Below are 12224 nucleotides of genomic sequence, written 5' to 3'. Positions count from 1 at the left end.
ACTGAATTTAAATAGCCAATGCAAAATATTCTCCTTACATTTTTTCATTGATTAGGTCACAGTGAGATTAAATCCAGATTATATACAAAAGAACAGAATGTTTAAATGAGAATGAGAAGTAGTATGTGTGATTCTCTTTGTTCCTGTAAGTGGTGTGACTAGAAACACCATAAGCAGATAGACTGGTTATGAGTTTTATTGTTTTATGGAATTTGAAGACAGTGAATGCTGAAGAATGAACAGACTTTGGCTTGAAAATTGTTCATGTGTGCTGCAGTAGTGAGGGATAGAATGGTTTCTTGGACGCACTGGGAATCAAGAGAGCCAAAAGTGAGTCACATGGACGACTGCAGACATCACATTTAATTGTGTAATAATACTACAGCAAGCACAATTGGAGCAGGCTTGCTGACCTCACAGCTGAAAGCACTATTTAAGATCTGGCTACCAGATGTTCCGATAGGATCTAGGCAGCTGCTAGCAGAGGTTACCCTGAGTGTTTTAACAGGGAATATTTACAGCCTAATAGTTCGGAAGAGATGATTGCACTAATTTTCTTTTCTGCCCTGCTGTGGGACAAGGCTCAAGCATGGGGATTCAAGGACGGAGTGCTGCATAACTCTATTTGGTTAGGTAAGAAATAATTCAATCATAAATGCTTTGCTGCAAAAGTCACTAACAGAGTAAAGATGAGCATCTAGCAATGCAAAATCGAGCCATGCATTAATATTATCAAAAACCTGCATTGAAATTGGTGATCGTTTTATCTGAGTAATGACTGTAAGTTTTGTCCTTATGACCTTACTATTTTTACCATTTCTCTAAAGTACAGGAAAAGTAGTTATAGAATATTTCATCTGAATGTATTTTCCTACAGCATGAGGTAAAGTGAAAACAGCGTTAAATAACAGTTGCTTCTAATGAAGGAAAACGAGTATGAAAAGAAACATTTGCCAAAGGAATGAATTACTTTCTGCATGAACATACTTCAGATGCCTGGGGTCCTTCATATGAAACTAAATGATCTGGAAATAATAGCAATAATATTTCCTAGGTTTCTAAGAAAATACAGAAATGTATATGTTTTGGCCATTGGTTTGTTCACATCATTAAACAGTGGAGAGAAGATTTCAAAAGGGCCATAGAAAATGCTGTGGGAATAGTTTCCTATACCTCACGTGGGTTTAAATAGCTCTTAGAGCTCTTTTACAGATCTTTATAATTATCCAGTACAACAGAAAAACATACTGAATACAGTCACATAAAGGATGCCAGAACAAAAACAGGCACCGAGTGCTCTGGTTTATAGACAAATACTTACCAACTCCTTTATCCTTTCTAGAATGTTGTGTATTTCGTTAAGGATTCCAAGGAGCTCCTGTAGCCGGTACAGGTTTCTGTTGTGCTCAGATGTTTCATGAGGGATTGGGGCCATGCTCTATTAGCTAGTGCAGCAACCATGTAACTCCAGTCCCTTCTCAGGGGACCATGTAAATTACCAGGAACATAAATGAGAAGGAGAAGTGATCTATATTGTTTTCCATTTGACTGCACATTTTTAATGACTTCTCTTTCCTTCTAAACTTGGAACGTGCCTGCTGTGTCCCGCAGTTGCTAAAGGTGCTCAGGTAGGGGGAGAGCTCCAAGGGAGGACAGCTTGGCAGCTTCATGCACCAGCTCAAGTGCCGGTGTTCAAAAAATGATGACAGAGGAGAGGTTTGTGTGAGAAACAAGCACAGCTTGTCTTCTTAACTGGAATAACAGTAAAGAGACACTAGGAAGGGCAGAGAAGTTGAATTTGAACAGCACATGGCCGCGCAGAGCTCCTGTCTGTGGTTTAACCACTCTCACCTTCCCTGGCACAGTTTTGCTCTTGGTCAGCCAGTGGTCATGTAAAGAGCACTCCAGTGCAGTGCCAGGGAGAGCTGGGCCATGGACTGTCCCTGGATGAGGCCACCCTGGTGACAGGGAAGAGAGCTCAGGACCACACCGTGCTGCTTGCACTCACGGACAGAGAATGCGTCCTTGGTGTTTTATTTGCAAATATTGGTGTATCCACATGACTGCTGCAACCAGCCACCCTTCTGGGGCTTCTACAACATAAATGTGAATTTATTTGTGATAGCAGTGATCATTTAAGCAGTTTTGTGAATTGAAGTCAATTTGAAGAAAAAATTTTATAATTCTTTAAAATTAAGAAACAGTGTGTTACCTGGAATGCATAACAGAATTATGTTTTGCTACACCTTTAGCATTTACCATGAGAGTAAATAAAAATAAACCATGGGGTAAAATAAACAAAAACATGCAAAATCTGGAAGCAAAGTGGGCAACGTTGAAATAACCACTCTGCTCACTTATCTTGAGGACTCTGTTGAAGCTCCTTTAGAAATGCACCATCTAGTGTAACTACAGCAATAAAATTATTGAAACAAACCTCAAAATGCCACTAACTGAATTACCAATGGAATTCAGTGACATTATATATAACTGAAGAAAAATTTGGCAAAATCACAGCTATCCAGTGCATCTCTGTATTTTTAAAAAAAAGTGTAACTTGAACAGTAAAACAAGTAACCCCAATCTCATACTATGCATGAGTGTTAGAGCAAGTTTTTTTTGGATAAAACCTAAGAAAGCGCAGTGACATCTGAGCTTTGCTTATCTCCTCTCCTTCTGATAAAGCACTCTCAAGACCAAATTGAAAATAAAGGGAGTTTTCCATTTTACCTTTCTTCCTCAACAAATCATTAGCACAAATATAAAATCTTGAATTACTGGCAGTCTGGAAATGTTCGTGTCTTTTACCTTTTTTCTTGTTACAAACCATCTTTTGTTTTCTCAGTAAGCATGCAATCCTGCCGCAGCTGGCTGTATTGCCTTCCTGTTAATGTCCTTCTTGTGTGAATGGAATTTTGTTGTTGCTCATTTTTGACACAAGCATATTATAACCAAAGGTTTATTGTAAACTGATGAGAGGATTTGAGCAGTCTTGCCCAAATGCATTCATACGTTTATTTGAGTGCCAGTTCTTAGTGCCAGGACAGCTCTGCACACTTTGTTCAGAATTTCATCCCCATTCGCTCACCGTGTGTCAGTGCGGTTTAGGGACCATACCTGCCCCATTTGGTGGAGCACTCTGAGTATGACTGTGTGCCTTAGCAGAGGCCCGTGCCAGTAACTCTGCAAGGCCATTCTCTGCTTAAAAGTGAAATATTTATTTTTATTTAGCATCTAGTATTTGTGTCAGGAATATTGAGGGAACTATATTATGCCAAATCTCATGCTCATTGTGTTTGTGCAGAAGAGATTGGCGACATTTTACCATCTCCTACTGCTGTGAGTGAGCAGAGGGTCACTCTGCTTGCAGGATCCTGCTGTCTCCGGGCTTCAAGGAGAGATTTTAATAAATATAAGTTGGAAGAAACATGTTCTGTCAGCCATGTAACCCATGACCTTTTGAGTAAGAACCAAAGAAGAAAAGTGGGTGGAGAACCTGAGAGAACAGTCCCAACATGCAGGTTTGCAGGCAAAAAAACCCAAAAAAACTTTGCTGAAAGTTCTCACTATTGTCCAGAAAGAGAAGATTTCAGCTAGGTTGGATAAAGAGAGCAGCCTTCAAGCAGCATCCCCCATCAGAGAAGATGCCCAGCTGAGGCTGGGACATGTCGTACTCTGTAGTGCTGGCCCGTGATACATGAACAGTATGTATTTGCAGGTGTAGGCATGTGCTTGTGCTTGCAAGTGAAAACAAAATTTCATGCAGCTTCATCTGCACAGCCATGGTATCACCTCTCTAAGACTAATAGCAATTTGTGCATGTGTTTGTCCATGTATGACTGTGAATGTGTATATATATATATACAGATACACAAATATATAGATGTATATTAATAAGTACAATGCTTTGACCTAGGGCTGGTTTTGCTGATGCAGTTTATCTTTCTGCACAGCCCCTAATGTGATTAAGAGGGAGGAGAAAAAAATGCTGGTGAAAGATCTGATCCGTTAATTAGGATATATATACTGTTAGGGAGTACTGTATCATTAAACTGTGACGCACCGAGCCAGCTCCGCATCTCAAAGCTTGGTGGAGTACATGTGTGGGGTCTGTCTTTCCGAAGGCTACTTTTGTCATGGTACAAAGGAATAACAGAGATGCAGACTGGTGATTGCTCTCAGCAGGGTGAGACCCACCAAGACATTCCACAAAGACCCAGCGGTGCTGCTGTTGGTAGAGCAGCCCTTGCAGAAACTGTGGAGAGCAGATCTTTCCAGCAATATGCTGAAAAATGTGATGCCTGTCCATACCAACATTTGAGCATCAGTAAGTGGGGTTGGTTAGATACCTTTTGGGGGATAAGACTTGAAAACAGTATTGCCAGGTGAAAAAGTTAGGAGAACAACTAAAAATGGTAAGTTTTTACCATCAGCTCCAAGAGCAATGAGTCCAAACAGTTGGTGATTTCCCCCCGAATCCCTGCTGGTACATCCAGCAGCAGTTCCAGGGAAGGAACGCAGCAGTCTTGCAAAGGTGGCTGCCAGAGGGATGAGAGCTTTTACCAGCAGCTGCCACTGACAATAAGCTTTAAGACTGCTCTTGCTTTAGCTGTGATGGGTCACCTCTGCAAAGATGACAAGCCTTAGAATTCAGCAGCCCCTTCCTCTTTGACTCGGTGTCGGTGGGGCAGCTCAGCAAATCCCAAGGACTACAGTCTGTGCTTTTCAATTTGCCTTTCAGTTCACTTCCCTGTGAGCTGCAGTGATCAATAATGTCAGTTCCAGGTTGTCCCTCAGTGTGCAGTGATGTTAAATGCTGTCCTTATTTTCTGTAGTACTCAGATTTTCAATTCATGCATACTGAATCCAATACAATCATGCTGCAAAGAAGCAGTGAGCAGATTTATCAGGTTTGACAAGATACTGAGTGAGTGAAAAATAATACTTCCTATTAATAAATTTTAAATTAAAATAGATATTTTTCTTTAATATAGCATATAATTACTCCACAGCTGTTAGTTGTTGTGACTCTTCTTTGCAATGGAACTGGCTTCTTCGGCGAGATTTTTCCATGGAATACATGTTATCCCATGCCCGTGCCAGCGACATTCCCAGCGACGTTACAGAAAGCAGCTCTCAGCCTTCTGAGACTATTGTCAGCAACATCATTTACTCCACTGGGCGAGAGGCCAGTGACTGTGGGTCCAAAAACTACATTGGCAAACATCATTCTTTTATCTAATGAGGGTTCTCACCATTACTAACCACAATTCAGTGGTGACCATGTTTTTTTTTTTAAAAACCATCCTAACCTAGCCAAAACTACTGACTCTAACTATGTCCCTAGAAAAGACATTCTTTTTTTCCCATGGTACAAATAACTACTGTAAAAAATGCTTCTTGTTTTGTGTATTTTTTCAGTCATGTTGACTAGTGGTAGCTACAGACAGCCATTTCTGTCAGATTATATTAAATATAAGAAACAACTAAACAAAAGCACCATTCAGATTAGATATGCAGATTAGGTCTGGGACAGATTTCCATACATATGGCATCAGACAAGCGAAACGTGAAAAGATTATAGAACTTGTAGTAGTACTGACAGTTTCTAGGTTTCCCTGGAAAGCTGCTTTATATTGTACTTGCAACAGCAAAGAAAAAAACAATAAAGTATATTAATTTTCTGTGCAGCAAAAATGTCAGCCAGCAATTGTTCTGGTCCTGCCCTTTGTGACACAAGCTCAGATATTTTTATTTCACATTTTTATTCCCTTCAGTTTCTGCCTCTCCTCTATCCAAGCAGCTCTGATTTAACTTCTCTGGAGAGTCAAAACAAAGCTCTGATTCATCTCATAAAGGCACTTCAAGTTACATCCAAAAGTATGCTGTGATAGCAATCCAGAAGGAGCTTCCCCTGAGTCAGACAGGCTACACGGAACTAGTGATGCTGACACCAGCCGATCGTTCCCATAACTACTGCCTTCTGAGTAGTCCTAGGGGAGTCGTTCCCTGCATTTGTTGATTTTCTGTTGTTCAAAAACTCACCAAGCTCTGACTAGCTCTGTTGTTCAAAACTTCTCCCAAACAAAAACATACCTTTGGGTTGCAAAAACAAGCCTTTGGGTTGGGAGGGACATCTTTTCCTGACATTTTCCAAGTGGCACAGCTATTAGCCGAACATTTGGTTTCTCAGTCTCACCTGGACAGAAGCCCAAAGTGCAGGTCTTGGGGAAACTGCTGGAGGAGGTTGAGAGCACCCCAGGCCAACTGGGATACAATACTAAAATCATTTATTGCTTTGGTCCCACAGAACGAGCAGCTGGAGTGTATCACCGGGAGTCACGCTCTGGGAAGTATCAGCTCACCTATGCAGAAGCAAAAGCAGTCTGTGAATACGAGGGAGGACATCTAGCCACGTATCAGCAGCTGGAAGCGGCAAGAAAAATAGGTTCGGAAAAAATCACGGCTGTTTGCTTTTCACATTGTGCATTCATCATGTTGCCAGTCTTGTATTTTCATCAATGTTATGAACTGTGGGACTGGGAGACTTGTAAACTCCCTGGATTTTTGCCCAATTTTCATGCAATTTCCCCCCTCAGTAACAGAACATGACTGCGCTACCTGCAGAGCTGCATCAGGGATAACATCTGCACACAGTGCTGCACATCCCCAAGGTTTGAGTGCAGCACAGTCCCGGAACCAGCACCGCCCAGCAGAGAGGCGTCTGGCTGAGCTGGGAAGCAATGGTTATCTCCCCAGCTACAGCACCTGGCTGCTGCTGGGGCTGCAGAGGAAGGTGTTTATCCCCAGGGAGCTCCTACAGTAAATGTGCATTGCTATTTTTCATATCATTAGTCAAGATGTTTTCATATGTTTATTGCAGCCATATTTGCTCTGAGAGAGAGTGAGTGGTGTGCTTGGAGTGAAAAGCAAAGCTAAGTGAGGGCTCTATTGTATTTCTATTTGATTCCTAATAAGAAATTATTAATTCAAGCAGAGCATTAGGAAAACAATGGAAAATATCCTTCCACTGTAGAAATTTGCAGGCTACGCCGTTGAGTCAGAAGCTGGCTCTCAGCACCCGCACACATGTAAAAAGGGTACTTTTGTCTCATCTGAGTAGCTCATAGTCCTAGGACGCCACAAATATGTTCCAGTTCATCTTGGTGAAAACATTGAATTGGTCTTTATCAGGCAGTGAGTAACATTGCATTCTTTGGCTATTGTTTTTAAGTTCTCAGCCACAAAATGCATTAAGAGGATATTTTTGTTTAGCAAGAAATACTTGAGGCATTTCAGGTATTTAATTTAAAGTATTTTAAGTAAAATCTTTGTTTTCTTAGCTGTCTTTTGTATGCAGTATTGTATTCATTCTCAGAACTTAATGCTGCAAACTCTTGAGATATGATTGAGTAAATCTCTGTGACTTCAAAAGGGAAACAAAGAACCCACTTATATAACTCATCCACTGTATAATTTGGTTACAAATGCTGGTACAGCACTTAAAGCTCACTAGCCAGGAAACGATATAGTCCATCTGCATTTGATTTTCATTTTCAGTAATCATATTGTGGAGAACACAATGCAATTTTCTATTCTGTGTTTAAAACTATCCTCTTAAAGTACTGTTATTTCCTGTAGCTCAGTTTCTATTAGGCCAATTACACCCAAGTCATTGATCAGCTTGAGTAATACTTTACTTACTTGAATAAAAAGCTGAATTTCTTGCCTAGCATTGATTTATCACGTCCATGTCCCGTTTTCTCCCTGTTGCAGGTTTCCATGTGTGTGCTGCTGGCTGGATGGCAAAGGGCAGAGTTGGTTATCCCATAGTAAAAGCTGGAGCTAATTGTGGCTTTGGAAGAACTGGTATTGTTGATTACGGGATTCGCCTCAACAGAAGCGAGAGATGGGATGCCTACTGCTACAACCCTAACGGTATGTTTAAGAAAACCCCATGGCCCTTCAGGTCTAAGATTATGATTACATGCCATGCTGTCTGGCTGTGCCAAAGCACGCAGGCTCTGAACGAGTTAGCTTCAATACCATAAACGTGCTGTCTGAGAAGGGGAGCGTATTGATACAAATTTATTTGGAGCCTTGCACCAAGCCCCCTCTGCTGTTACCTATAGCTGATCTGGCTTGCTCAGAGCTCAGTGTCTCTGCACTGCGTTGTTTAAAAGGTGAGTAATATTTCCAGTGGGGTGTGCGTTAGCCTACAATTTCATTTAAATAACTAATCTGAGGTGTTTAACTTGAGAACTATTTTCCAGATGTTTTGCTTGTAAACAGGGTAAATTTTGCTTTAACCCTAATTCCTTCTTTCTTGTGCCTGAGATAGAACAACTTTTGAAAATGCCATGTCTGGGACTGAAACACCTGACAGAACCCTCTCCCAGCAGGGCCGTGTGTGTGTACTGTGTAACTAGATGAAGAAAAGTGGCTCTCCAAAGCGGATCTGGAGACATGGTTCAAACATGACTGACAAGACTTTTCCAGATACAGGACATCTCTCCATTCCCCTCCATTCACTACACAGCAGACGACTGAAGCATTGCCATGGCCGCTGTTCCAGTTTAGCTTAGTATCACTTCATATAGCAGGGAAGACAGAAAAAGTAGGCACCAACAAGAAAAGCAAAGCTTAACTTTATGCACTGCTTGGCTCTCCTACTGCTTCAAGTGTACTACCCTGCCTGGCAGAGCCAAAAAGTTGGAGTTGTCCATGACGTCTGTACAGCTGTTTTGTTTGTGCTCACAGGGCTTGAGCTTGTTTATGTGAGCTGAGCAGTTGTTAATCAAATAGTTCTGTGGGGTGGGGGACATTCACAGATGTTCAGCATACAAAGAAAACTGCAAGAGAGAGACTACTGCATTCATTTTTACTGCATGTAAACTGTCAGCCCGACTTTCTCCTTTGTCAGCCTTCTCCTCTGGATGGAGAGGTAGTTACATTCCAAATGCACTGTCTGGTTAGAGTACAAGAGGAAACCAGAACTGCCAACACTCAGCAGAGGGCTGGAGTCTCTCCCGTTAAAGGAATACATATTCATGCTTGATGGACACTGCTACAAAGCCTGGCAGAGTTGTCTGTTTGCAGGTGGGAGACAAGTAGCTGGGGGAACAAAGACAAATCTCTGATTTAACTGAGCCTCTGCTCTTCTCCAGGATGCTAAAGATGCCAAGAGGAACTTGTGGAACTGTTTGCATGTTTGAAATGTACGTCCAACCTAGCAGTGATCAGGAGCTGAAAAGTACAGGACTCACAGACAATGTACAGACTAAGAGGGTTAATCACACTGTCCAGCTCAGGGCTCCTAACTCATGTGCCCTGAATCACCCCGAGAAAGTACCCCCCTCTCCCCCCAGGTCTGAACTTGGGGAGCTCTGGCCCAAAGTCCACTGAAGTCAATGAAAGCTTTTCCTCTGAATTCAGTGAGTTTTGGATCATGCCTCTTGTTTCCAAAAGATCTGCTCCCAAAAGCTAGGAATGACAGACATTTCTTGTGAATGCTGAGAGCTTGACTATATGAAAACTGCTATCACACTGGGTGTTCCTGTGTGATTTTCTCCGGATATGCGGGGTCAAAGTGCTCACAGATTTAAACCATAGCAATATCCAGAATGAATAGTTAAACCCTGATGTTTTTATTTTTCTCTTAGGAAAAGAATGTGGTGGAGTCTTCACAGATTCAAAACACGTGTTTAAGTCACCAGGCTACCCAAATGAGTATGAAAATGACCAGATTTGCTACTGGCATATTAGAGTAAACTATGGACAACGGATTCACCTACAGTTTCTAGAGTTTGATGTTGAAGATGACACTGCTTGTATGGCTGATTTCTTGGAAATCTATGACAGCTATGATGATATCAATGGCTTCGTGGGCAGGTAAAGTAATTCCAGGTTTAATATGCAAATAATCAAGGTTTTGTTTTTTTGGTTTTTTTTTTTTCCCCCCAGAACATTACTTCAGAAGAACACTATATCACCTTATCCAGTTAGCACCTCTGATATGCCCATAATACTTGTAGCAATAGTACCTGACCTCTTTCCTGGCAGTTTACTTTGCTGTCATTAACACAGGCCTGTAAAGAGTTTCAGAAAATTGCACTTTGCCCTTTTCTGCTTTGTTAAATTACATGAAAGCAAGCTGTAAGACCTTTTAGTTAGCTGCGTATTTTCCTTCCCTATTATTTTCCAGGAAGAACTCCTAGCAATCTCAAACAGTATTTTGTCTTTGCTTTAATTGAAAGGAGGGAGGTGGAGTGTTAAACTGTTAGCAAAAATGGATTTCATTTAAGTTACTATTCGCTACAGAAGTAAAATATTTTCTAACAATATCAGAACAAGTGTTATATATTATCTCTCTTACTAGATTTAGTTTCCTCCTTTGCTTAATTCTTTCTTTGATGTCGTATTTTTGCTTGTCCTTTACCAGTCATATTTTAGAATGAAGTACCTCAATTTTCCAGAACAAAAAATAAACCAGAGAAAGTGATAAAAACCACTTCCCAGTTCCTGCCACATTTCACATCCTCTCTACAAATCATGTGTAGCAAAGCAAGGATATAGTCCATTTGTTTTCCACTTACAGATAATTTTAAATGCTTTTCTTCACAGTGTTCCTCTTTTCTTAGCCTTGAGCCATTGTTCTTTTCCTTAATGCGTCATTAAATTGCTCTTTTTCTTGTTTTACATCATTTACTTCCTGCATATATTGAAAAATGTTTCCTGCATCTTCCCCTCCCTGAAACCTTACTATAAGATAATAACAAAAATTCTTTAGACAATTTCTTTAACATATAGCAGAGAATTACATACAGTGAACACCTACCCCATGAACCACAGCTCCAAAGGAGAGTGTGGCCTGAGAGCCACTGTCCAGTGTAGGTCCCCCTATAGCAGGGGTATGGCATATTTACTGTGTCATTTAGTCATGACCATTTATATTTTTTTACAGGTTTTGTGGAGATGAGTTGCCAGATGACATCATTAGCACAGGTAATATATTTGCACTCTTTATTGTAAAAAAAGAAAAATCAGCCAAAATAATCTTTTGTCCCTACTTTCTAATAATAAATGGTAAAGATGTCATAGAATCACAGAATCACAGGATGGTTTGGGTTGGAAGGGACCTTAAAGATCATCTTGTTCCACCCCCTGCCATGGGCAGGGACACCTCCCACTAGCCCAGGTTGCCCAAAGCCTCATCCAGCCTGGCTTTTAACTCCTCCAAGGATGGGGCATCCACAGCTTCTCTGGGCAACCTGGGCCGCTGCCTCGCCCCCTGCACAGGAAAACATTTCTTCCCCAGATCTCATCTCAATCTCCCGTCTTTCAGCTCAAAACCATTCCCCCTCATCCTATCCCTCCACCCTGATCCAGAGCCCCCCCATCTCTCCTGTAGCCCCTTTTCAGTACTGGAAGGTGCTGGAAGGTCTCCCTGGAGCCTTCTCTTCTCCAGGCTGCACACCCCCAACTCTCTCAGCCTGTCCTCGCATGGGAGGTGCTCCAGCCCTCGGACCATCTTCAGGGACCTGCTCCAACAGGTCCCTGTCCTTTTTATGTTGGGGCCCCCAGAGATGGATGCAACACTGCAGGTGGGGTCTCACGAGAGCAGAGCAGAGGAGGAGAATCACCTCCTTCGACCTGCTGGCCACGCTGCTTTTGATGCAGCCCAATATACGAGACAGGCCAGGTGGATTGCTCTAAGTATCTCAGAAGCAAGCAAGAAAGAGCACTTTAAAAATAATTCTGAAATACCACATTTTTATGCCGCCCAAAAATGTAACCTGTTTTTCTTTTTCTTGTCCCAGGCAATGTTATGACCTTGAAGTTTTTGACAGATGCCTCAGTAACTGCTGGTGGTTTTCAAATTAGATATGTTACTATAGACACGCCTTCAAAGCCAAGTGATGGAAAGAATACAACATCCCAAGGAAAAACAAACTTCTTATCTGGAAAATTTGGTATTATGTGAGCGGAGTAATGAGATATGCTTATTAAGAAACATGTCTTAGAACCCAGTTCAGATACCTATTTCTTCAGATAAGATGTTTTCTTCATATCTTTATGACTTTTTATTTTCTGCTTTTATATAATTTTTTATAATAAAGTATGCTAGGATAAATTATAAAATATACTTACAAGACTATTTTTAGATTACAAGTACTGTAAAAATCTGAAGAATTCATTGTTACCAAAGATTTAAAAATTATTTT

The 12224-nt window shown here is 41.2% G+C and overlaps 1 protein-coding gene across 1 annotated transcript; it reads left to right on the top strand.

Annotated features, from left to right (window-relative positions):
- Nucleotides 1-471: 471 nt before the first annotated feature.
- On the top strand, nucleotides 472-11988 carry TNFAIP6 (tumor necrosis factor, alpha-induced protein 6). Its single transcript, XM_010073445.1, has 6 exons — nucleotides 472-633; nucleotides 6311-6448; nucleotides 7777-7938; nucleotides 9663-9891; nucleotides 10964-11004; nucleotides 11820-11988. Exons 1-6 carry the CDS (start codon nucleotides 540-542, stop codon nucleotides 11981-11983), a joined length of 828 nt encoding a protein of 275 aa, XP_010071747.1. The 5' UTR covers nucleotides 472-539; the 3' UTR covers nucleotides 11984-11988.
- The last annotated feature ends 236 nt before the right edge of the window (nucleotides 11989-12224 follow it).

The sequence above is a fragment of the Pterocles gutturalis genome, unplaced genomic scaffold, assembly GCF_000699245.1.
Source record: "Pterocles gutturalis isolate BGI_N339 unplaced genomic scaffold, ASM69924v1 scaffold17707, whole genome shotgun sequence".
NCBI lineage: Eukaryota > Metazoa > Chordata > Aves > Pterocliformes > Pteroclidae > Pterocles > Pterocles gutturalis.
Note: the sequence above shows the minus strand (reverse complement) of the source record. Positions and strands in the feature narration are given on the sequence as shown.